Genomic DNA, 26,215 nt, shown 5'->3' on the forward strand with positions numbered 1-26,215 from the left:
CTGTGTGGAGTTTGCATCTTCTCCACATGTCTGTGTGGGTTTTCTCTGGGCACTCCGGTTTCCTCACACATGCCAAAAACATGCAACATTAATTGGACGCTCTAAATTGCCCCGAGGTGTGATTGCGACTGCGGGTGTTTGTCTCGATGTGCCCTGCAATTGCCTGGCGACCAGTTCTGGGTGTAACCCGCCTCCTGCCTGTTGACAGCAGGGATAGGCTCCAGCACGACCTGCGACCCTTGTGAGGATTAGCAGCCAAAGAAAATGGATAGATGGATGGATGGATGGATGGATGAAAAATGAGAGCTGGCACACTGGGTCAGCGCTTCACAGTTCAGAGGTCGTGGGTTCAATCCCGGACCTGCCTGTGTGGAGTTTGCATGTTCTCCACATGTCTGTGTGGGTTTTCTCCGGGCTCTCTGGTTTCCTCCCACACCCCAAAAACATTCAACATTAATTGGATGCCCTAAATTGCCCTTAGGTGTGATTGTGACTGCAGGTGTTTGTCTCCATGTGCCCGTTGACAGCTGGGACAGGCTCCAGCACTCCCGGTGACCCTCGTGAGGATAAGCGGCAAAGAAAATGGATGGATGAAAAATGAGAGTACACTTATGTTTTGAAAAGTGTTTAAATGAAGATATTTCCCTTGTGTTGCTGTCAAACCTGAACACAGGTCAAATAGACCCTCAACTGGAGGGTTTTAATGGGGATGTGGTGTTAAGAAGTTTTAGGGGATCAAACCACCAACCCCCACGCCCCTCCCGAATGGGTCGCACTCTGCTCAATGAGGTCTCTGCTGGCACCGGCGACGAGCCGCCGACGCTCGGAGCGGCCGGTATCTTTCCCTCGAGCGGCCAGGTGAAGCTGACGGATTCGGTCGTGCGGCTGGCAGCTGGGACGCGCTTGTTAGCGACGCCTCCCCACCCGCACGTTAAATCAATTGTTTGATTGCAACCTCGGCGATTAGCGCAGACGCGGGCGACGAGGCACAATATAACGACGTCAGGGATATACTACCCTCCCCCCCCATCCCCCCTCGCTCAATAGTGAGCCCCAGAAGAGCTGGACAGATATTATTTTTCATTTTTTTTCCCCTGCACGTCCAGACAAATTGCATTCTAATTAGAATGCGTGCGCAGTCCGTGGAAGACGCAGACAAACATTCCGGTTAAACCGCGGAGGTATGATATTAAACAAGTATGGATAAAATCTCGAAAATGCATCAAGCTTCTTTGTCGTTTCGTGAACTACTCTCGCTTTCTTATCGCCGCCAAATTCAATAATGTGTCTTGGCTTGTTTATTTATTTAAAAAAAGAAAATATGAACAATGCAGGGTGTATCGTCGAAATAAACGCTCCGGCACGAGAATTATTCAGCCGCCACGTTACATAAATATTTTTCTCCCTCGCCTACCTTTTGTATCGCATTAGTTTTACGTAAAATGAATGCGGTCGAAGAAAATGCACAGCGCCAATAAGAGTAAAAAAAATGAAAGTAATGTATTTCTTCACTTGCTCGCTTCAATTTTAGAGAATTCCTTTTTGCGTTTCATGATTAATGTTGGAATTGAATATTGACTGATAGCGGTGTGCTCAAATACAGGCAAATATTTCTTTAGACTCAAAGTGTGCTGAAAAGAGATGTCGGGTTTTAGTTTTGTATATATATAAATATATTTACATTTTTTTATCAAATCCTTCAAGAAATGAACATATGATATAGAGGAGAAAAAAAAGTACATCATAGCACAGTTTAAATTCATAGCATCACCTAATTGAACAGACAGAGCAATAAAAAAGTGAATAAATGATCCTAGATACGAGACAATTTTTGCAATTTCATGATGGATCCATCTTAGTTATTAATAAGTATTAATATTGGTATCTGATCGATAGCAACTAGCAACAGTATGCAACTAAAACAATGCGCTTTAATATCATGTTTGCTCGGCCACAAGAGTCGGTTCCATTCCATTTTCTAACCCGCTTATCCTCACAAGGGTCACGGGAATGAGCGGTAAAATTCACTGAACTCAATCATGAAATTAAATATATATATTTTTTGGTTATTCATTCATTTTAGAATGGCTACGTATTACATTGAAAACTCACAAAACCACCGATTGGTCGCGATGTCACGTGTGGACTGTAGATTTGATCTTTTTTTAAAAATTCCTTCAGCTACAGCAATTTTATGACGCACGTATGAAAAAGAATCTTCATTGGCAATATCGGCATTATGGACTCGAATTTACTTGGCATCGGATCGATACCACATCTTGCAGTATCGCACGGCACCACTGAACCGCCTTGAACTTGCTAACAAATTGCGCTATTTGCAATTAAAACGGTGCTCGGTCGTTTTGACCGTACAGTTGTCATAACGGTGTAATAATCAACCACAAAGTGAATTGCTTGCACTTGTCAATCAGCATTCATGGGAACGATGTCTGCAGTGGGGGGGGGGGGGGAGTGCTATTGATCGTCTGAAGGGGGCGCTGGGCTCAGTCCTCGTTAGCGGTCTCTGTCCTTTCGCCTTTGTGTGTGTGTGTCCCATCACCTTCCTGCTGATGTGATGCTAACTCATGGCAGGCCTAAGTGCTTTAATAGAAATGTATTGATCTCACACACACACACACACACACACCACACACACACACACACACAGGCACGCACACGCACACAGGACTGGACCTTTCACCCATCCTCACCTCAGTGCAATACGATCACACTTCATAGCTAATGAAGAGCCGCTTTGTTCTTCATCAGGACGACAGGGTCACGGCGGTGGATTTGCGACCGCACAATCAAAGGCGGACGAAAATGTCCTTGAACCGCCCACTGGCCGTCCAGTTCCCTCGCAGAGTTGCGCTACCGGCGGATGTCCCGGCCCACGCGTGTTTGACGGATGCTCACGTGACGTAGAAAGAAGGAGAAACGTGCGTTTGTGTGTGTGTGAAACAAAGGGGAGTCGTGTCAATAATAGATGCCTCTTGTCGGTAAACATCGTCACCGGGGTCTTGTAACACAAAATAGCACAATACTGTACATCGGGGGTCTCAAACTCAATTTACCTTTGGGCCGCTAGAGCCTCGGCGCACGTGGACTTATGTGGAATTTAAATTGGAAATTATAAACAATCCTATGTTCTCAAACATATTTTTTTTAAACGCAAAATAAGATGAGGAAGGACGCTGGTGTTCACAACTTGTGTGTAAAACTTCGTCAACGCTGCAGTAACTTTCTCATTGGAAATTGTTTCTCCGCTCGCATCAAACCCGGTCGATGTCACACGCCCCGATAGGCATCCACCCCACCGCGATTGGTCCGTTCCTGACACGACGCTGCAAAAGCGTGAGAATGAGAGGGGCGGAGGAGGAAGAGTGAAGCTAGCGAGGGTGGACGACTTCAAATACTTGTGGACAACAAAACAGAGCAACGGTGAATGTGGTAAGGAAGTGAAGAAACGGGTCCAAGCGGTTGGCGGAAGGTGTCTGGTGTTCTATGTTACAAAAGAGTCTCCGCTAGGATGAAGGGCAAAGTCTACAAAACAGTGGTGAGGCCGGCCATGATGTGCGGATTAGAGACGGTGGCACTGAAAAGACAACAGGAAGTAGAACTGGAGGTGGCAGAAATGAAGATGTTGGCTGAACAGGTTGGCGAGGATTTGAAATAAGCTCACTCGAGGGACAGCCAAAGTTGGATGTTTTGGAGACAAGGTTCGAGAGAGCAGATTTCGGATGGTTTGGACATGTTCAGAGGCGAGAGAGTGAGGATATTGGTAAAAGAGGGAACCTGAAGATGGAGCTGCCAGGCACAAGAGCGAGAGGAAGACCAAAGAAAAGGTCGATGGATGGACATGAGGACAGTGGGTGCTCGAGAGGAAGATGGACGAGATGGGCTTAGATGTGTGGCGACCCCTAACGGGACAAGCCGAAAGAAATACAAGAAAATTTAGGTGGGGGCCACCAAATCTCACCCCGCGGATCGCAAATGGCCCACGGGCCGCAAGCTTGAGACCGCCGCTGTACATGGACGGATACTGGCGAAATGACTTTTTTTTTTTTTTTTTTGCTAAATGTTTCACTTCCTACCAAACCGCACATCCAACCTGACCATTGAGTGACCAACCTTTCGAGCGACCAATCCGACTGCCATACCCGTCAGCCATCTGTCAATCCATCCTTCCCATTCAGTACGTAGTAAGTGACCTATCGACCTACGCAGACATCCATTCATGACTGTTGCACCAACCGACTTCTCCATTAATCAAGCTATTCATCTGTCTTCATCGTAGTCAATTTTCAGATGTTGTTCAAAGTTATGCTCAAACTTTGTCATTTATTTGAGGCCCCCACCCCACAAAAAAAAAAAAAAATGCAAATAGCTTTCATTTGTGGATATAACATTAATCTTATTGCATATTCTCCCACTCCTTTGCTTTCCCAAAATTGCCCTTCGGTGATTTGAGTTTTATGTGCAAATATTTAAATAAATGGCACTTCCCACCAGCTATTTTATTTCACAAAATCTATAAAGTGCAGCATATCGCGCTGTGATAACTTTATCTTTATGCTTTTAAAAAAAAACTCTCGTACCTTCTGTGATTTTACTTTGAATTTTTATCCCTGCGACTGGACTTGAGGTGTATTCGAGAAGCTGGATTTCCCATTTGCCTCTGAAAGCACGCATTCTCAAGACGGCGTAGCGCTCGTTTTGTTTTTGAAAGAAAGGTTATTTTTCGTGTCGTCCCCGGCAACCCAGCAGTGTGCTACAGTATGATGCGGAGTGCAGAGGCCACCTTGCGAGGCAAGGATCATAAAAGGAGTTTATTATTATTTAGCATTCAAGCGGGCTGCTTTTGACAAAATGAAAAAGGAGAAATGCATCATGCGAGGTTTGCAACTCGGAGAGACGAAAATAGCTATGACAGCTACAGTAACTTGGTGTGTCACGATAAGTAGGCTCCGTAAACTTCAGTTGAGTTCACTGATGGTTTATTAAACATAACCAATCTTAATTCAGAACATCATAAAATCAAAGACTGGTTTGGCACTATTACAAGAGTGACGTGCGTTAAGTTAACCAGCGGTTAATTAACGGAAAGTGAGTCCAAATAAAAATTTGTCGTGACCTGACTGACGACTTGCTTATGTCATGAGCAAGAGGGGCGTGACACCTGTCACCGCTCACAGCTGTTTCACATTCGGACTGTAATTAGACAGGCATTTGCCAGTTCGTTGCCTTGCATTGATGAGTTGCATTCACTGCCCGTGGGACTCTCCACTTCTACATGTAAATTAGAGTAACCCTAGTCACAGCGATTCTGTGCCCTTTTGTGTGATCCTGTCCTGTTGAGTTGTTAATTTGCCCCGTAGTCTTCCAACCCTTGTTGTATGTCTTTTGGATCCCGCCTAGCGTTTCTGTGCCTCTGCCTTGTCAAAGCGCTCCACTGGGTTTTGACCAGTTTGCGGAATAAACCACAGTGAACATTATACCTCTGCCTCGAAGTCCTGCATTTGGGTCACATAGTTTTTATCCTCTGCAAAGAATGACTACTATTGCAGCCTCTTGAGGATGTGAGACCCTCTCCATGTAATGTATATTCATGAATGTATCCCCCCCCCCCACACACACACATTTTGTGTCATTAGCTACTGAGTTTAAAAAAAGTAACGAGTGCATTCAGACAAAGGGATGAGTGGGAAGTAAAGATATGTGTGTGACCCAGTTTCCGGAGTAAACCACATTGAACATTATGCCTCTGCCGTGAAGTCCTGCATTTGGGTCCGCCCTCGTATCGGAGGTTCGTGACATTAACAGAATGCCTATTTGAATTCAAATGTCAAAGGAAAAAATAAACGCAGACAAATATAATACTCACGCTCATATAGTCTTTATCCTCTGCAAAGAATGAGGTGAGACCCTCTCCATGTACTGTATATTCATGACTGTATTGTACTTTCCAAGCCCCCTACATTTTGTGTCATTATCTACTGAGTTTAAAAAAATAAGTGTATTCAGACAAAGGGATGAGTGGAAAGTAGAGATATGTGTATGACCCACACTGAACATTATTCCTCTGCCTCGGTGTCCTGCATTTGGGTCTCCCCCCGCACCAGAGGTCAATGACAGTTTAACCCATATAACGACCACATGATTCAAATCAACGTATGATAACATGTCAAAATCTTCATATTTTCAAAATTGGGTTGCTAAAATGAAGTTTTTATGACATTACAACGCAGCCTGAATCAACGCTCAACGACGTTTCATCATCAAAAATATCTGCGTCTCGGATGAAATCAACTGAGCCCTTTTGTCTGTTTGCTATGTCAAGACTTTTTCCATTCCGACAGCGTTTGTTTTCCGATCCGTGCCCCCGAACCACTTTCCCGCAAACAACGCGCGAATATTCTCTCCACGCCACTGCGACTTTTCGGCAAATTACCATTGACCCCGGGGCGTGCCGGTGGCTCATAGATAATCACAGCAAGGGCAAACAATCTGACCTCTTCTTTATTTATTCATCTACCTCCTTATTTTTTTTTTTTTTGCATCAGCAAATTGGCCGAGAGGGTTAAAAAAAAAAAAAAGGCACTCGGTCTTGACTGTGCTCCGGCCGCCCGCCTTTGGCGCGAACGTGAACGGCGTCGTATCGATCGGAACGGAGGAGGAGAAATGTTTTTTAACGTTGCAAATGAGATCTCGCGACTGGCAGCTAATGGAGGGACGGGAGATGCGCGGCAATCTTGGTTTCAAATCAGGGTCCCGATTGGAAATCTTTACGGGTGTAATTAAGTCTCCTCGAAAAAGCGCCTCGAAATTGTTTGACTAACGGCTAACATACATTTTTAGATTTGTTTTTTTTTACACCGTCGGGGCCAGCGTACAGGAACATGCCTGGAATCCAATGAATATAAAACAGCGGTATCGATATTTAATTCCGCACACGTCAGTGAAAATAAGGTTTGTCTTCCTGACGATCTAATACTATTTTACGCAGGTAAGCTAAAGAGATCTTTAAGTGACTTTTTTTTTTTTTTTGCGTGTGTTGCAAAGTTTACTGACGTGCCCACAAACTCGAGCTTTACTGTATGTTTTTAAATGCTCGGCTTCGGAGGCATCGATTCATCCGTATTTTTATGAGTGCGGCTTTTCCGAAGAAAGTTTCGGAAGCGGCCTCAAAGTACAGTTAACGATTTGAAGGCTATTAGGACCTAATCACCGGGAAAACAGTCTGAAATCTTGCAGCGCCGCGGACAGGCCCAAATTAAGTTTGCCGGCGAACATCGAAGTTGCTCGGAAGAAAGAAAAGTGCTGCGCTCAGACGAAAAACAACTTTGCCTGTCCGGCGCGAACTCAACCTACTGCATTTGGGGGGTGAGGTGGGGGGAGGGGGAAGAGAAATTTGAATATCACCCAAAGAACACCGTTGCCATTGATTTATTAGTATAATTATTCTTTTCGTTTGCATCGGCGATGAAACTGTGCTGCATCATATTGAAATCCTTCTACGACGTAGCTTAATAAAGTCGATAAACCATTAGAAAACGCTCTCAGCGTGATAGAGTGAAGTTGTACACTACTCCAAACTTACAAAACTGGAAAATTGACTTTTTAATTGCTCGCGTGTAAAGAGTTGGGTCTCCGGCGTGCCCGGCCGGCCTTCATGTGTGAAATTAAACAAGCAAGTAAATCTTTTGTGGGCTGCCTGTTACACGTCGACTTTCTCCCGCTCATGACCTGCAAGTTACGCTGGGTGAAGATATGCGATTTTCAGGCAACAGCATGGACCTCATGTTGGCTAAACTACCGTAATTTCCGGCCTGTAAGCCGCGACTTTTTTTCACGCGCTTTCAACCCTGCGGTTTATGCGGTGATGCGGCTAATTTGTGCATTTTTTCTAACGGCCGCGAAGGGGCACTCGAGTGGAAAAGGTAAGAGTGAGACCGGTGGAATATACGTGCCGAGGAAGTGACTTTTACCGGTCCGGCCCTGTTAGCGCTCCGCAAGCGTGTTCCTACTGTCTCGGTGATTTTTACCAGTATGTTTCCCTGCTAAAATTTTTTTATCGACCATTTCTAAGAATTTTGAAAGAACTATAGAACTTTAGGACCCAAGTCCTATAGAATTTCTATAAAAACATTTTTGTTCTGGAGAAATTCTATTGAAAATCACAGCAAAATTCTACAGAACAAGTTGTTCTGTGCGAATTCTCTAGAATTCTATAGATTTCTAGAGAATTCCTATAGAATTTTTTTAGCAGAGTTTTTTTTAACCAGTCCTGTTAGCGTAGTGCTAGTGTTAGCGCGGCGCCAGCGTTAGTGTTAGGACAGCGATAAATTCTCTGTGTTCTTCAATAAACGTGTTTGAATGTCTGCTTCAATGTAGGCACTTGCGACTTTTACACAGCTGCGGCGAATGTACGTACCAAATGGTATTTCCTTTACAAATGTATTGGGTGAGGCTGATAACGAGGTGCGCTCTGTCGGCCGGGAATTATGAAAATTGGCGCCGAATTGATGGCGCCTTAGCAATTACAGTAGGTGCTCCCGCCACATATGAAATTATGTTTCTACTATTTTCTTTTGGACGTTTGCTTTTCTCTGCAGACCGTGAGCTGCTTGCAAACCGCTTGCCTCGTCACAATGCCTGTCGTCATGGTAACGAAAACCTGATTTGCACTAAAATATGGGATTTAGCTCACAGTGTTATAACCCTTGAAGCTACGCTAAAGTAACACATTTACCGTATAATGTAACAATACTCAAGCATATATTCTTTATCCTCTGAAACGAGCAACTATGTGATTACTGTATGTTTTTTTAAATAGAATCTTATAGAATGCTATTATTATTATAGATATTATACAATGCATTATGCTTTATGGGGAAGTCTGGAAGAGATTCGTGACATTTTCCTTTTCATTAGGGAAAGTTGATTTGCGATATGAATGTTTTGAGTTAAAATCGTTGGTCACAGAATGAATTATTAAACCCGTTTTTCAAGGCAGGATGTCAAGATGGCCGATAAGCGTGGTCGTCCCGGACATGCCGTTCTGGCAAATGCAGCACTTCTAATGGAACCAGTTAAACTGCGCAGATGGACTACATCTAATATCCTGCGATATCTTACGGGGAGGGATGTACACTCATCCTCTAAAAGGGCTGCAGGGTCAGTGGCGGAGCTGGTGCTCAAGGATATGAGGCCAAGCGGGGGCCGGACCGAGTTCCTCAGCGCCGGGGATGACCTGGATTCCAACGAGCTGGGATGTTTGGATGTTTGAGGCAAGACTGTACAGAGAAATGAATCCAAGGCCCTCACAGGACCTCGCAGGACTCTCTCAATACCGAAGGAGGGGCCGGGAAGGGGGATTTATTCGCAAAGGTTCCTCAGCTTGACCTTCTGTCACGCCAAAACAGCGGCTGAAAGTAGCACCGCCTGCTCGTCGACAGACAAATGGCTAGTCAACGGTGCAATTGTATTGAACATTTGCTCGACGTGTGTTTGCGGCGCACCGTGTGAACTCCTCGGGAGCGCATGCATAATACATGAGGGCGAGCTCAGCAAGGTTTTGTATATTCAACAACGAAAGCGTTACACGGTCGTGTGGGAGATGAGCGCAACAGCCAGGTTTGGTTTTTTTTCTTCTTCCAAAAGCCGCTGCTTGGTCAGCGTCTCAGTGAGAAATGACGACGGATGCGCTCTGGCGGTACATATCGTACAAACGGGATCCGACAACAAAGCCGGCGCTAACCTCTGTTGCACAGGTTGCAGTATGACAACTTTGAAACTTAAAACGTGGTAATTATGATTCATTTAAAAGATTCTGCCAGTAATAATGTATACAAAAAGAGAATGGTCACATGGAGACAGACAACTGTCGCACTCAGAACCACACCTAGGGGCAATTCTAAAGTCTCCAATGAATGGGATGTGGGAGGAAACCGGAGTGCCCGGAGAAAACCCGCGCAGGGACGAGGAGAACATGCAAACTCAACGCAGGCAGGACCAGGATTTGAACCCGAATTTTATTTGATTATTACTATTATTTATTACCGTAGTGGGGTCCAGTTTGGTGGCCTCAGCATTGCATCTCTGCTCTTTGTAGATGATGCGGTTCTGTTGGCTTCATCAAGTCGTGATCTCCAACGCTCACTGGAGAGTGTGAAGGGGCTGGAAAGGGAATCGGCACCTCCAAATCTGAGACCACGGTCTTCAGTCGGAAAAGGGTGGCGTGGCCTCTCCGGATCGGGGATGAGTTCCTGCCCCAAGTGGAGGAGTTCATTTATCTTGGGGTCTTGTTCAAGAGTGAGGGAAGAATGGAGAGGGAGCTTGACAGGCGGATCGGTGCAGCATCTGCAGTGATGCGGACTCTGTAAATCGATCCGTTGTGGTAAAGAGGGACTTAAGTCGAAAGGCGAGGCTCTCAATTTACAATTTACTTACCGATGATCACAAGGTGTGGGTCGTGACCAAAAGAACAAGATCCCGGATAGAGCAGCAGGATGTCCTGGCCCTCCCTTAGGGAAAGGGTGTGAAGCTCGGTCATCCGGGAGGGGGCTCAGTGTCAAGACGCTACTTCTCCAGATGAGGTGGCTGGGGCATCTGTTTAGGATGCCTCCCAGACGGATCCCTGGTAAGGTGATCCGGAAACGTCCCACCAGGAGAAGACCCTGGGACGACCCAGGATACACTGGAGAGATTACATCTCACGGTTAGCCAGGGAATGCCTCAGGATCCCTCTGGAAGAGCTGGATGAAGTGGCTGGGGAAAGAGAAGTCTGGACATCCCTGCTACTTCTCCAGATGAGGTGGCTGGGGCATCTGTTTAGGATGCCTCCCAGACGGATCCCTGGTAAGGTGATCCGGAAACGTCCCACCAGGAGAAGACCCTGGGACGACCCAGGATACACTGGAGAGATTACATCTCATGGTTAGCCTGGGAACGCCTCAGGATCCCTCTGGAAGAGCTGGATGAAGTGGCTGGGGAAAGAGAAGTCTGGACATCCCTGTTAAATCTACTTCCCCCCCGGACCTGACCCGAAGAAGCTGTAGAAGATGAATGAATGGATGGATGGATATTATATTTAACTCCTACTAGCATTATTATGCACTCCTATTTCTACCACTACTACGACTACTGGTATAACTGCTATATAAGTATGAATATTAAGATTTGTTGTCGTTGCAGTTCACGTGAAGGCAGGAACCTGCGAGGTGATCGCCGCGCACCGATGCTGCAACAAGAACAAGATCGAAGAGCGATCGCAGACCGTCAAATGCTCCTGCTTCCCGGGACAAGTGGCGGGAACGACGAGGGCGGCCCCGTCTTGCGTGGATGGTAAAAGCGAGCTTCTTTCTTGCCGAAGAATAAGATTTGAAATGGGGACTGGGGGGTGGGGGTGGGGGGGTTGACGCAGTTTGATTTGATTATTTGAGCCGTAGGCAATAAATAGAGATCAAATCAGTCGCTTCACTCAGCAGTCGCCTGTTGACGCCGGGGCCGTCCACCCGAGGAGACAGCCTCCTGACTGGGTCATTTAATATCACGTCAATTGTGGCCTCCGTTACAACTGAATCAATCCATAACTCAAGTTTCCCGTGACAGGAGCTTCCTGCGTGTTGACACTTGTCTCGTCACTCTGCGAAGCCCTTTGACAGCTTCACAGGCTCCCGGCCAGCACGGCTTTGCTTTGCTTTACTGCACATAAAAAAAAAAAAAAAAAAAGTAGGATATTGTACAAAAAAAAGGCTGATAGTTTTACTACACCTGGCAAAACGCTTTGTTTACCAAGAAGGATATTGAGGGGCGCGGGGGGAGCAGTAAAGTTTAAGTAGATTTAGATAGAGGCCGTTTTTTTCCGATTACTCCTGTCAACTTGCCGGAAGGTCTGCTGTGTTCGAGGACTTGCTAAAATATACCCCGAGAGGAGCGCTCCGTCCCGCCACGGAGCTGCCATAATCATCCCTTAAAATCAATGAATCACGGAGGATAATTCTATAGATCAGCGAGTCTTGGGTGCTGTAGCACTTTTTTGTGACATAAGAAATCATCCAGTACCATTTAATTAGTCCGACAATTATTACTTTGTGGAAATTATGTAAATAACAGGACTAGAAGATGAGAGATTATTTTCCTCCCGACATATAAACAGAGTGCATTTTTTCATCAAACAGCCGACCACTCCTTTTGAAGCCAACCACTCCATTTTACCCTTTCATTTCCTGCTACACGTGCCAGCTGAATATCTCCCTCTTGTGGGTCATTTCAACTTAATAACTACTATATCTTTGTTCATCGGTCCAGGCAAGTTACATCGTGTCAGGTACAACAATTTAATACTCTTCCATTAGATGGCAGAAGGTACAAGATCAGTGGTCATGTACAATTGGTTATCATTCAGTAGAAAATTTTAACTGTACTACAATTTGCATGTGTTCAGCTTCATGAATTATTCTCGAGTTACAAAGTTTTTTTTGTTTGTTTTTTTTTTTAAACACTCATACCTCATTCTTAATGTGTACAGCATCCATCGTTGCACAGAAGTGGTGGTGCCAGATGCATCCCTGCATGGACGGCGAAGAGTGCAAAGTGTTGCCGGACTTTAAAGGGTGGAGCTGCAGTACGGGCAACAAAGTGAAGACCACCAAGGTGGGTTCCGTTTATTGTACATACATTTTGAACTGAATTAAAAGCGCAAAGTGAATCAGTCGCAGTGGTCGGCCGTCGGTTTTACAACTTACATTTCAATATTTGTTCTCTAAAATTCGATTAATTTATTCCCAACACAGTATTAGTTTCCTTTTGTAACATTTCTCGTGGCAGCGTTGCCTTCATCCAATTATATTTCAACTTCTCTGTGTTGCGATGACAATTTAATATGCCTTAAACATTCAGAATCCAAAGCGCTGATTGACTGAAACTATATTAAGAATAGGACTGTTTCTGTAACCATTTAGATTTCAAATTTGGACCAACCACCTGGCCCAAAATAAACTCTGCATGTCTCCATTCTCTGATTGGTTGGTTAGAGCAAGCCTAGCTAGCGAAAAATGTCTAACGTGTTCGGCACACATTAATGCATTGAATAATCTGCTTGTAGGATGATTAAAAGGTATTTTATTTGCCTTTGTTCTGTTATGAGATAAATATGGATTCTCCAACCCACTCATGAGGCTGTACATTGCACAATTCCGTACAGTATGTACAGTATTTCCTTCCAAGTGACGGCCCCCGTACCTAATGCATGGCCTGCCACCGATCAGTATCCATTGTATTATCCAGTGTATCATTTAAAAATGTGTTTAAAAAAAAAAAAGTAAATTCAGCTATATAAATCCTAACACACGACAACTTTCATGAAGTGTTTTGAGTGTTAAATGAGATGTGGAAGCACGCGACACTTGAGAAGCTTCTAAAAAGAAAGGCAATTATCACGTATCGGATGAGCTCGAGGGTGCGAAGGAGACGAGAAGTGGAATTAGGACGGAGGATGGAGGGTCGGGGCCGGCATTAGCTATCCGTCACCCCCCCCCCCCCCACCATTCCCCTACCCCGCACCGTGTTTCACTCGACAAACGCCGTGTCGCTGAGTCCCCTCGTCCATTATTCATGTCTGCAGGAGACCTGGACGAAGCAGAGTCTTTTATTTTAGCCGGGTTAATAATTCAAGCTCTCCCACACTGCCACGGGGGGAGGGGGGGGGGTGAAGCAGAGACACGGGCGGAGACAAGCAAGGTGGCCCAAGAAGAACCGGTCGCAGCCACAATGACTCAGTTAGCGTGCCGGACACTTAACGGTAGGAAAAGAACAGATATGGTAAACTTGTAGCTAGCGTTCCAGTTCAGGGCCTTACGAGTGACCATTTTGAACAGGTTCCGTAGTAGCAAAAACACCAATACGATCAAAATCAGCTGCTCTTCAAATGTTCGCCAACTGAAATCAACAATATTGTTTATAAATGTTGTTCTCCAAAGATGTCTGTGTTCGCCCAGCTCAATAAACAGGAGATCTGGATACAGTAAATCCAGACCCAACCAGTGGAAATCCGCAATAAGGAGATTTAAACAGCACGGACACACAAATTGAAAGCATAAACTATGAATGTGTTGCAGTGCGGGTGTACACGCAGGTGCCTTTAAGAGGCGGAGCCTTGTGGGCTGCCATGTTTCATTTCTGATCTTTCAGGGATTCAATAGAGCTCGTGCACCTACGTCACCGAAGTCACGTGACTGGCCATATTGCCGGTCTAGAAACGCAGTGTTCAAAGCTTAGTCGGTTGGAGACGACACGAAAATATGTCTTGTAGCACGACGCCCAGAGCCTTGTCTGATAACGTTAGACATTTAGAAGGTGAAAATACACAAAGGTACGTGGAAAAATTAGGTAAACTCGGCATAGAGGACTTGTCTTTGAGAACTGGATCTACACAAGAATCTGGTGAGTAAGTCGTCGAGATTTGCACGGAAAAGTTTAAAAGCGCAGAAAAGTCTGGACGCATACGAATACTTTGTGGCTGGATCTGTTCTCAATCCGGAATAAATCCCACATAGTGACGGTTTTGACGGCTGGTGAACGCGGAAGTGTGTTCGGTCACACGTTAACCTTTGCCGGAATCCATTGAACCTTTCGGCTAGGATTCATGATAAATACCAATATTTAAATAAATGATCCCTGGTTTTACACAAAGTCTGATTCATCTCTATGAACGTACACGGAAGCGTATTGCGGCTACACTTAACCTCCGTAAACCTCTGCATCAGACAGTTTTTTTTTAAATATGCATTGTTCTCAAATGAGCCAACTTGGCATAAATACTTCTTGGTAATTTGAGATTGAGAAGAATAATTCCGACCTGAAATCAAGCAATCGCTACACAGTCGTGTGTGTATTTTGTTGTTTAATTGCTGAAATCCATCGATCTTTTGTAGTCTTTTCAGCTGGTAGTCTATAGAATGATGTCTTTGAATATTTGTCTCGTCTGTTGTGACAACCAACAGCACAACAGGTCTCGGGTATTGTAAATATTCTCCTCGGTTTCAATGTCGAGCAGCTCTGTTTGACCGGCAATATGGCGCCGTGAAAATGGCGACGTCACATGCACGAGCTCTGTAAGTATTGGAGCAAGAGCCATATTGGTTTTTGAATTCCATACTCAACTTTATTTCTAAAGTGCTTCAAAAAGAAAGTGGTCAATCAAGCCTTGGTCGAACAGAAAACAATAATTATGATAACTGACTTCGAAAAAGCGTGGCCATCTTGTAAATATGTGGTACAATTTGGTCTGTGCTGTTATGGACCAAAAGGATGTGAAAATGCTGAAATTGTCAGCGTGTGTGCGCCTCGTCGTCGTGGCGACCACGTTGCTTCCCACCGGGCAACGCTGTGCTACCTTTTCAGTCCCGCCCACAAGCAAGTCACTAGCGCACCTCCCGCAACTCGCTTCCTATCAATCAGGACGCAGAAGGCCAAAGATGTCCTTCCCGCTTGACGGCTGCAATCATGGCGCCCGCCGAGTGTGGACGCTCACAAACTTTTCAAGATGAAGTGTGTATAAAAAAAATAATAATAATAAAAATGAAAAAATAAAATAACGTGGCTTCCAACATGCTCACACCTGCCCGGGTTTGGGTCACGATATTAATAAGAAGTGAAGGCGACCGGCGGCCTTTTTGCTGCACACGCTTCACACCTTGCAAGCAAGCCTGTCCTAAGCTTAGGTGACTTTTCATGCTGAAAGTTGCCGTTATCGCTTCCCAAACAAACAACTTCCTTGCAAAGTACTTCTGACGATCTTGTTGTCGAGCAGAAATGCGCCTAAAAACAAATTCCGGATTACAAAACTAGCACACTAGCGGACCGCAATAGTTCCGTGGTGCTCAAACATTTTACTCACAGCGCCACCATCATAACCGACATTAAAATTTGTACAAGGCCCAAGTGTTCATCACAAAACAAGATTTAATTACATTTAATATTACTGCAGGCAAATATAACGTGGAGCTTTAGCGTCAATATTGAGCATAAATATGGAGAAGAAACTGTCTACAAATAATGATAAAGTTAAAAGATATTGCACATAACAGAATAATCACAACCGTTTTGTGCTCAAAAGTTTAATCCAACGGAACTGAATTCACTGTATTGAATTGAGAAAAGGGTCGAACAGTGGGTCAGCTGGTAAAGCGTTGGCCTCACAGTTCGGACGACCCGGGTTCGATGCCGGCCCCGCCTGTGTGGAGTTTGCGTGTTCTCCCCGTGCCTGTGTGGGTTTTCTCCGGGCGTTCCGGTTTCCTCCCACATCCTAAAAAACATGCAACATTAATCGGACACTCTAAATTGCCCCTAGGTGTGATTTGATTGCGAGTGCGGTTGTTTGTCTCGATGTGCCCTGCAATTGGTTGGCAACCAGTTCAGGGTGCGCCCCGCCTCCTACCAGTTGACGGCTGGGATAGGCTCCAGTATTCCCCGCGACCTTCGTGAGGATAAGCGGCAAAAGAAAATGGATGAATGGATTCAGAAAAGCCCGTTGATAGCTGGAATAGGCTCCAGGACTCCCGTGACCCTTGTGAGGATACACGGTGAAGAAAATGGATGGATGGATTTAGAAAAAAAACAACAACTTTAATTCAGTGATTCTTTCAATATCCTCTAGAGGGAGCCCTTCACTGGAGTAGACCCTGCAAATACGCCCTCTAATGGATGTGGGGGAAACATCGGCGTGATTTGATTGGACACTTAGTTGATGCTACAGGATCTCAGTGTTGACCGTTTCCAGTCACCTAAAAATGTCACAAACGTCAAACAAGAAGTCAAATCATAATTTAAGGTAAAAATCTACCTCAAAAATATGAGACGCAGGTATCATTTCAAGATACTTCAGCTATTTATCAATTTTCCTCAATTTTTGTGCGCGTGATATCACCAAAGAGTTTGGGTTTAGGAAAAGTGTAGGGTAACGATCAACATTTTTCCCTCCAAAAGAAGAATATTTTAATTATGAATGTCAGCTGTTTTTTATCTTCAAGCGAAGCGACTCACCTCCCGGGCACACGCTGTAATCCTTCCAGTGGGTGTGTTATGGTTTTGTTTTTTTTTTTTTTTTTTTTTTTTCCCTCTCTTCTTCTACTATCTTGGCTCTGTTTACACACAAATGGATCTCATGTCTGCTTGCTGGGAGGCAACATTTACATGATGGATCGCAAGTAAAAGCATTTTTTTTTTTTTTTTTTTGACCATTGATTCTTTTTATAGCCTATTAAGTCTCGGCTGGAGGCTCATTCTGGCAGAATGAATTGAGACGCTTCGACAATATTTAACGGTAATAAAAGAGGGCGTCGTTGCTGCCGAGTTATCAGGTGTTTGTCAACAGGCATTCGTGTCTCGCGTACTGTGTGCTGTGATGGAGAGTACGCACAGTACTTGAGTAGATATTTCAGGTGTCGGTATCGAGTATTTTGCTTTATCCCTTCATCTGAATGCACTCGTTACTTTTTTAAACTCCGTAGATAGAATGATAGAAAGTGTGTGTGGGGGGGGAACAGTAGAAGACAGATATGAATATACAGTACATGGAGAGCGTCTCACCTCCTCAATTGGCTGCAATAGCAGTCATTCTTTGCAGAGGATAAAGACTATGTGAGCGCGAGCATTATATTTGTCTGCGTTTTTTTCTCTTTGACATTTGTATTCAGATAGTAATTCTGTTAATGTCATGAACCTCCGGTACGAGGGCGGCCCCAAATACAGGACTTCGAGGCAGAGGCATAATGTTCAATGTGGTTTACTCTGGAAACTGGGCCACACACATTCCTCTACTTTCCACTCATCCCTTCGTCTGAATGCACTCGTTACTTTTTTTAAACTCAGTAGATAATGACACAAAATGTGTGTGTGGGGGGGGGGGGCAGTAGAATAAAGTCATGAATATACATGACATGGAGAGGGTCTCAGCTCCTCAATAGGTTGCAATAGCGTGAGTATTATATTTGTCTGCGTTTTTTTTTTTTTTTTTTGTATCCCCTTTGATATTTGTATTCAAATAGGCATTTTGTTAATGTCACGAACCTCCGGTACGAGGGCGGACCCAAATGCAGGACTTCAAGGCTGAGGCATAACGTTCAATGTGGTTTATTCCGGAAACTAGTTCAAAACACGGTGTGTAGCACTCTGACAAGGCAGAGGCACAGAAACGCTAGGCTAGGCGGGATCCAAAAGACATGCAGCAAGGGTTTGATTACTCTGAAGCAGACTAACTAACTCAACGGGACAGGGATCAAACAAAAGGGCACAGAATTGCTGTGACTAGGGTTACTCTAATTTACATGTAGAAGTGGAGAGTCCCACAGGCAGTGAATGCAACTCACCAACACAAGGGAACGAACTGGCAAATGCCAGTGACAACTCCAATTTAAATGCCCGTCTAATTACAGTCCAAATGTGAAACAGTTGTGACCGGTGACAGGTGCAACCGCTCAGAGCAGTGGTCTCGCCACGCCCATCTTGGCAGTGGCCAAGCCTTGCTCATGACAGTTACGGGTTATAACATTGCAATACCTAGTCGGTTATTATTTAATTAGGCGTTTATTATGTTTGTTACCCAAACACATTCATAGCATAAAAGCCGAAATTCATAAAAGAGGGAGAGAATCTCCATTTTCATTGTGTCACGTTACCAAAATAGCCTTCGTAAATAATGGACGGATCCGCGAGAATGATCGGCAGCTCCCTTTTGACCAATCAGTGAGCGTCATTTTCTGAACTCCGCCCATGCTGCCCACAGCCGCGATCCTTTACCCACAAACACTGAGAGCGCGTGTGGTGACTTTACGCCTCTGAATCGCGACTGTATCGTCCCGCGTGTATCCAATTCGGAAATTTGGCACTTTTAGATAAATGCAAACAGCGGATTAAGGCTTGTGGCCGACCTCACGACCGGCCGAACGTATCGAAGGTAAATCGGCACAAAGCCGTCTGTTACTCAATTACTCGGTGTAACTACTACAAAGTACAATGATGATGAACATCTCCTGGAACGTGACAAGGGACTCACACTCCAAATTCACAAAGACCATTATTCATTATTCATTATTATTATTATTATTCATTATTTATTTCATGATTTTATCCTGCAGTTCACATCCGTCGGACAAAGAATCGGGTTTCTTTTCCTCCTTTCCCGTTGGTCGAGCTCCAACTACTTCACTCGTAGCTTTGCTCGCACGGCGCGTGAGAAAAGTTATGGAGTTTGAGCACTTGTCGAGTTTTAAGCGAACCAATAATACGGGAGCACATCAACACACACCAACCGGCCAACACGTTGCAGAAACTTGAAGTGGCGTTCCGACATTATGAATATAGTAATTCGGGCATTTCTGCGCACTCTTTGTCGATATTTCTGACACCATCGGCACAAAGGAAACAGAAATACTCTCGGGAATTCGCTCTAGTGAATCGCTCACAACGTGCTTCGACCGCACCGCGTCCGCCATTTTGATCGGGAGCTTGGGGTGCCTAACGACCGTATCTAAGTGGGCGTGGCTTAGGCGTCCTGCACGGATCCACCTTTTGACAGGGAAAAGGCTCGAGTCCATTTCAGAAGAAGTTGAACCAGCGCCTCTTTTACCAGCGTGTTTCTTTATCCAAGCATCTGCACCCAAGTACAGAGTGTCGGTACTTTTGCCACCTCTGCTGAGTTGTGCGTTTGTTAACAAGATTTTGAACCTTCGCCGGCGCAGTGTGTTTTCGTCTGATCCCAAAGCGGCTTATAAACGTCAAACCCCGAGGAGCTTTCGTCTTTCTCAGCCCCCCCCCACACCCCCACCCCTACCCCCACCCCCTTTGGCCGATTACTCAGCGATAACCCTCGCAGCGACACCCACGAGCACCCCCGTGGCACCGGGTCGTGCCTCTTCCGCGTCTCCCACCTTCTGCCGCAAGTGTAGCCAGAGAAGGAAAATCATTTTTCTACCCCCCCCCCCCCCACACACACACACACCTCTCTCTTCGCACTATTGGCAATGCGAAAATGAGATGACGCATCCCGACGCGGCAATCGTCGTCTTTCTCCTTCGGATTATCGCACTTTGGCGAAAACGTGCGTTGCCTTCGGAAGGGCGGCATCTGTTCCCGTAGTGACGATAAATATTTACACGGCAGGAACTGCGTCGCTAATGCAATGCGACGCCTCCTACGTGCAAGGCACAGGGTCATTTTATTCTTTACCCCGGGCCAAGAATATCCTTCAGAATTATGAATTGTTTTTTTTTTTCAAAATGTATTTAGGGTGTAGTAGTCATCCATCCATCCATTTTTCTTTGCCTCTCATCCTCACAAGTGTCGCGGGGAGTGCTGGAGCCTATCCCAGCTGTCAACGGGCAGGAGGCGGAGTACACCCTGAACTGGTCGCCAGCCAATCACAGGGCACATCGAGACAAACACTCACAATCACACCTCGGGGCAATTTAAAGTGTCCGATTAATGTTGCATGTTTTTGGGATGTGGGAGGAAACCGGAGCGCCCACCCGGAGAAAACAAACGCAGGCACGGGGAGAACATGCAAACTCCACACAGGAGAGGTCGGAATTGAACCCGGGTCCTCAGAACTGTGACGCCAACGCTTTACCAGCTGAGCCACCGTGCCGCCTGTAGTAGTAATAATATAGACGTTCATAAATGGATAAAGAATGTCTCCGAGAAAAGGGAACATGTATTTTTATTTGCGACATCGCAGGATAGCACACTCCCTTTTGAACGTCCCATTAAAAAATGAATAAAAAGGGTGCCATAATTTTCCCTGATTTATCACACACCGGTAGATGAAAAATCAATTTTAGTAGACATGGGTCAAATTTAGCCAGAACCAGACTCGGTGTCCTTTTGTAAACTTTGTAGCAGGATGACATTTTTAAATTTTGGTGTAAGTGGAACACATTTCAGTGTCAAAACTTAACATTTCGGGTGTTATTTTTGATAGCTATTCTTCTTCTTCTTTTCCTTTCGGCTTGTCCCATTAGGGGTCGCCACAGCGTATCATCTTTTTCCATCTAAGCCTATCTCGTGCATCTTCCTCTCTCCTCAAGTCTTCCCTCATGACATCCATCAACCTTTTCTTTGGTCTCCCTCTCCCTCTTTTGCCAGGCAGCTCCACGCTCAGCAGCCTTCTCCCAATATCCTTTCACTCTCTCGCCTCCGAACGCGTCCAAAACCATCCAAGTCTCCTCTCTAGCTATTAAAAGTCAAAATGAGTCAAATCTGACCGGAACAGGATGTAAGGTTTCAAAGTGCATCCTCGCAAACTGCCGTGAATATCGATAACCCCCCCCCCCAGACCCCTTTGCTTATGGATGGAGGGTAAACACTGTGGCATTATGACTGCGTTGACTGGCTGCCAACCGATCCTTACGACGCAGAAGACATCCGGAGGCGCCAGATGGCGAAGAAACGCACGTCGGAAAGGGCAACATTTGCCAGGTGTTTCTTGTGTGCGCCGTCCGTGCCGGCAAAATGATTACATTTATGCGAAGGGTTCACATATTGCAGTCGCACTGTATTGCGCAGTTTTCTGGGGGGGGGAATTGCAATGTTTGGTGAGTGTGTTGATAGAAAACGAAATGTGTTTAGAAAGTCTTTTTAATAGGTTTCATTTTGATTACAGTACGTGTTTGGGCCATCCATCCGTCCATTTTCTGAATTGCTTATCCTCACGAGGGTCGCGGGGAGTGCTGGAGCCTATCCCAGCTGCCATCGGGCAGGAGGCGGGGTACACGCTGAACTGGTCGCCAGTCAGTCGCAGGGCACATAGAAGCAAACAAACATTCACACTCACAATCACACCTTGGGACAATTTAGAGTCTCCAATTAATTGTTTGGGCCATCTCAAAGCTCAAACTATATGACAAAGTGTATTTTTCGGTTTTTATTCCTTTGTCATGATGCATTTTAATTATCTATCAATCCATTTTCTTTTGCTGCTTATCCTCACGAGAGTCGCGGGGAGTGCTGGACTCTATCCCAGCTGTGAACAGGCAGGAGGAGGACATCGAGACAAACAGCCACACTCACAATCACACCTATGGGCAATTTAGAGTGTCCGATGTTGCATGTTTTTGGGATGTGGGAGGAAACCGGAGGCGGGGCCGGGATTGAACCTGGGTCCCCAGAACTGTGAGGCCAATGCTTTATGGGCTGATCCAGCGTGCCGCCCCATTTCAATTATATAATATTTAAATGTGTTTGAAGTGGGTTTGAAAAGTAATACTGAATTGGGGGTGGGGGTGGGGGTGGGGGCACTGTATTGATTGTGGTTACTGTTAGAGATTGTTTTTAACATTTTAACATCGTAACATTGAAGTATTCCTTAAAACATTTTATATGAATTCAAGCTATTTAATTTGATAACAGGAAATGTAAAACGTCTCATGTACCCAAGTTGAAGAGGAAGTCGGCTATTTTGGGGATAGACCAGGGCTCGTATAGTGACGAAAATCCTACAAAGGAATTTTCCGAATTGAATTGAGATGATTGTGGACTTCAGGAGGCAACTTGGGAATTACAGTCTCAAAGGACCTGAGATGGGAGACGAACATCAACTCCATCCTCAAAAAAGCCCAGCAAAGGATGTATTTCTTGCGGCTTCTGGGGACGCACGGTCTGTCCCGCGAGCTGCTGAGTCAGTTCTACACAGCGCTCATCCAATCAGTACTGGCTCGTTCCGTTGTTGGGAAAACCTCACAAGCTGATTCTGATCCCGAGTCCCAATCGGTATCGTGCACAGAAAATCAACGCTAAAGTTGATTTGCCGATGCCGTTTAACGCGAGCTGACCGCGCTGTCAAACTTTGATCATTTTCAAAATGTGCCGTGAAAAAAAAGTGAGGCCCTTTCATCACAGATTACACCGTGAATGATTGACATTGGCTAATATTAATTTTAAGATAATGAACTGTCCTGCAAACACAATCACTCAAAAGACAGCCAATCAAAAATCATTCCTCCAGAAAATAGAACATGATCAAATGTTCCAGGGTATCTATCCATTCCAGTCTAGCGAAATGTCAAGTGCATACCGTAATTTTTTCTTTTTTTGCCTTCTTATGATTGCAACCTGATTGCCTTTGGGCCTTTGGGCTATTTTAGGGCTAGGTCATATTATTTTCATGAGGAAAAAAAATATGAATAAAACATAGAAGCTTTTTCAAGTCCCCTTAAATTTGTTAGTTAGCGGTTTCTCAGTGTTTGAACTGAGTTCTTAGCGGAAGCAGACTCTCGGAATATATTCTGGAATTTAGGAATACCGCCGTTTGACTAAAACGCGATATTAATTAATCTATGAATTCTAATTTCAGAAGATGTTTACACTCAATGCGGGATTATGAAATGACGATTTTTCCACTGCGCCAAGGACTAAAAATGAGATTACGTCTCACCCCGTAAACTTCACGACCGGGTTTGGCCCAAATCTGTGTTGACCATACACAAAAAGAAAAACAATCGAAATTCTGGAAAATGTACAATATGTAGAATATTTAGCCACAACCATTTCGTGATTATTTCATTGCAGGGGGGAAATAAAATCACTGAACACACCACAGAATAATCAGTCAGGATATTCTTTTTGGAAAGGTTATTAGACGTTTTCTGGCTCATTGGCAAAATATTTATCCTGTGGGCAACATGGCTGGTGGGAAATGTATAAAAAAAAAAAAAAAGCAGCAGTAGTAAATTATATCATACACAGGCTTTATTATGGACCGGTTCCATAAAATCGTCGCACATGCAAGTGTATATTAATTTTAAGGTGATTTCAAAACGATTACCTTCAGGTTGGTAGAGCAAAACCAACAAAGAAGAAGCAGACCAACACAATCGATATTTGTCCCCCCCCCCCCCTTCCCCATTTGAAGAAGGCAACGATCACTTTCACGTATGATTGATGGTGCAGAGACGCGCTTTATTGGACATTTTATGGACTGTTGTTTATGAGCACTCCTTTCTAACTCTTCTCCCCTTTCGCTCTCTTTCTAGGTCACGCGATAGTCGTCTGCTTGGGACCAGGTGTCGTTTATTTCACAGTAGGACGCTCGGATATATATATATTTTTTCCCTGGGATTGCTGGAGACCAATAAGGACTTTGGTCACAGACAGTCACTCGAAAAATGGACAACGGAACGGGGCTTCAAATAAGACTGCATCCCCCCCCCCCCCCAAAAAAAAAAAAAAATTCCCGACGTTAGCATCATCGGTAACTCGACTCCTCACCAAACGTCTCTTTGTATTATAGTTTGACTCCTACAGACCAGAGGACTCCAACATGAAGATATTTATTAGCTGAAAGACTGTGGATTACGATAACGATACGATAAAAAAAAAAAAAGTATGAAGAAAAATGTGATGTGGTACCTTTGTGTTTTTTCTCACCGCATAGCGATCCCGAGACTCGATGCATATTTGTGTTGAAGATCAAGCGAGAAAAGCATTTTCATTCCTTTTAGCCTTACGAAAGAAGCTAAATGACGTTTCATCGAGTTGTTAGGCTATCAAGTCGTCTTTGCAGAGACTTGATGTGTAGAAAAAGGTGGCGGCGCTATGATTAAAAAACAAAAAACAAACAAAAAAAACACTTAGGAGACTTTGCCAAAACATTGAAATGGTATGTGTTGTTTTTCGACGCCTGACAACCACCAGTGATTAACAAATGTCAGTATTATCTCAATAAATCTAACCTAAAGGAATGCGCAGTCTGTTTGGATTTGATGTTTATGAAGGTTGTCCCTAAGGGTTTGACCGAAGTGGAATTAGGCCGCCACGAAACATCACAAAACTCAAGAAAACCATTTGAAATCTGGTCCAGAGAGAGACCGATAAAATTATCTCTAACCCCGAAAACACCTCCTATCCGATTTGATTACTTTCCAACAATTAGTCTTCATCTCACAAGCCTTTGGTTTCTTTTGAGCAGTCATTAAAAAAAAAAAAAATATCCCGTGGTTTTTCTTCTTCGTTGTTTCGGATCCGAATGATTTCCCCCTCGGGTGCTGCGGCCCACGATCGGCAAAAGTTGTCCGTCCGAAGACAATCAAAGTGTCGGCTTGGAGGTGGAGAACGCGACGGTCAGCTGATTGAATGACTGGATCGATTGATGGGGGTGACTGGTGGGTGAGAAGGACGGATGGCGTGAAAGACTGAACGGATGGCGGGTGGGGAAAAAGGACGGTTGGATTGGTCGGCAGAAAGGAGGATGGATGGACAGGAAGTAGGGATGAATTGATTAAGGATTTATTTTCCGTTTATGAACTTGTGGATGGATGGATTGATGGAAAATGTGTAAACACAAATGATTCATGGACACGATGGATGAGTCAGTGGTGGAGAGCAAAGTGGCTGGATTCGTACTCTATAAAAAAGATGAATAGATGGACAGATGGAAGATAGGGAAGAAAGCTGGTTAGAATGGAAGAATGGAATAAAGGGAAAAATGGACAGACAGTGTACCGTTGAAGGATGGATGGAGGAATTTTTTGAAAAGTTGGGAAGATAGCTGGTTAGAATGGAGGAATGGATGAATGGACTAGAGGAAAAATAGACATAGTGGAAAGTTGAAGGATGGATGGATGGATGGATTTTTGGAAATTGATTTGGAAATGGATGAATTTTTAGAATGGATGAATGGATGAATGGAATAGAGGAAAAAATGGACATAGTATACAGTTAAAGGATGTGGATGGATGGATGAATTTTTGGAAACATTGGGAAGATAACTGGTTAGAATGGAGGAATGGATGAATGGAATAGAGGAAAAATGGACAGATAGTGTAGTGCTAAAGGATGGATGGATGGATTTTTGCAAAAGTTGGGAAAATAGGTGGTTAAAATGGAGGAATGGAGGAATGAAATAAAGGAAAAAAATGGACAGATAGTGTCCAGTTAAAGGATGGGTGGATGGATGGATGGATGGATGGATGGATGGACGTTTTATCGATTAGTGAAAGGAAGGACAAATGGTTCGATGAATAAGAGGACAGAAGAAATTAATATCGCTTTGAAATGAAGGATGGATGCATGGATGGGCATAAAACAAACTTCAGGAAAAGATGGATTGATTGATTGGATGGATTTGGTACAGATGGATGATGATGGACTAGAGGAAAAAGGTGAGGTGTATTTTATTAATTAGAAACTGGACAGATGCATAGATTTATTACTTGAAAAT

The 26,215-nt window shown here is 44.5% G+C and overlaps 1 protein-coding gene and 1 long non-coding RNA gene across 3 annotated transcripts in view; one reads left to right on the top strand and one right to left on the bottom strand.

Moving 5' to 3' along the window:
* Positions 1-24,189, top strand: part of tafa3a (TAFA chemokine like family member 3a) — a 103,222-nt gene extending 79,033 nt beyond the window's left edge. The window contains exons 1-4 of one of the 2 annotated variants that reach the window (XM_061832918.1): positions 9,372-9,773; positions 11,197-11,346; positions 12,533-12,657; positions 24,030-24,189. In XM_061832918.1, coding sequence (XP_061688902.1) covers positions 9,620-9,773; positions 11,197-11,346; positions 12,533-12,657; positions 24,030-24,041 — 441 coding nt within the window. In that variant the 5' untranslated portion in view covers positions 9,372-9,619 and the 3' untranslated portion in view covers positions 24,042-24,189. Of the gene's footprint in view, positions 1-9,371; positions 9,774-11,196; positions 11,347-12,532; positions 12,658-24,029 lie in introns of those variants that run through there. The other variant, XM_061832919.1, reaches the window with a different exon arrangement.
* LOC133507647 (uncharacterized) overlaps positions 11,376-26,215 on the bottom strand; it is a 149,217-nt gene continuing 134,377 nt past the window's right edge. The window contains exons 4-5 of the long non-coding RNA XR_009796866.1: positions 12,513-12,623; positions 11,376-11,706 (exon numbers count right to left, since the gene is read on the bottom strand). This is a non-coding gene — a long non-coding RNA (uncharacterized LOC133507647). The remainder of the gene's footprint in view (positions 11,707-12,512; positions 12,624-26,215) is intronic.

The sequence above is a fragment of the Syngnathoides biaculeatus genome, chromosome 10 (genome assembly GCF_019802595.1).
Source record: "Syngnathoides biaculeatus isolate LvHL_M chromosome 10, ASM1980259v1, whole genome shotgun sequence".
Lineage (NCBI taxonomy): Eukaryota > Metazoa > Chordata > Actinopteri > Syngnathiformes > Syngnathidae > Syngnathoides > Syngnathoides biaculeatus.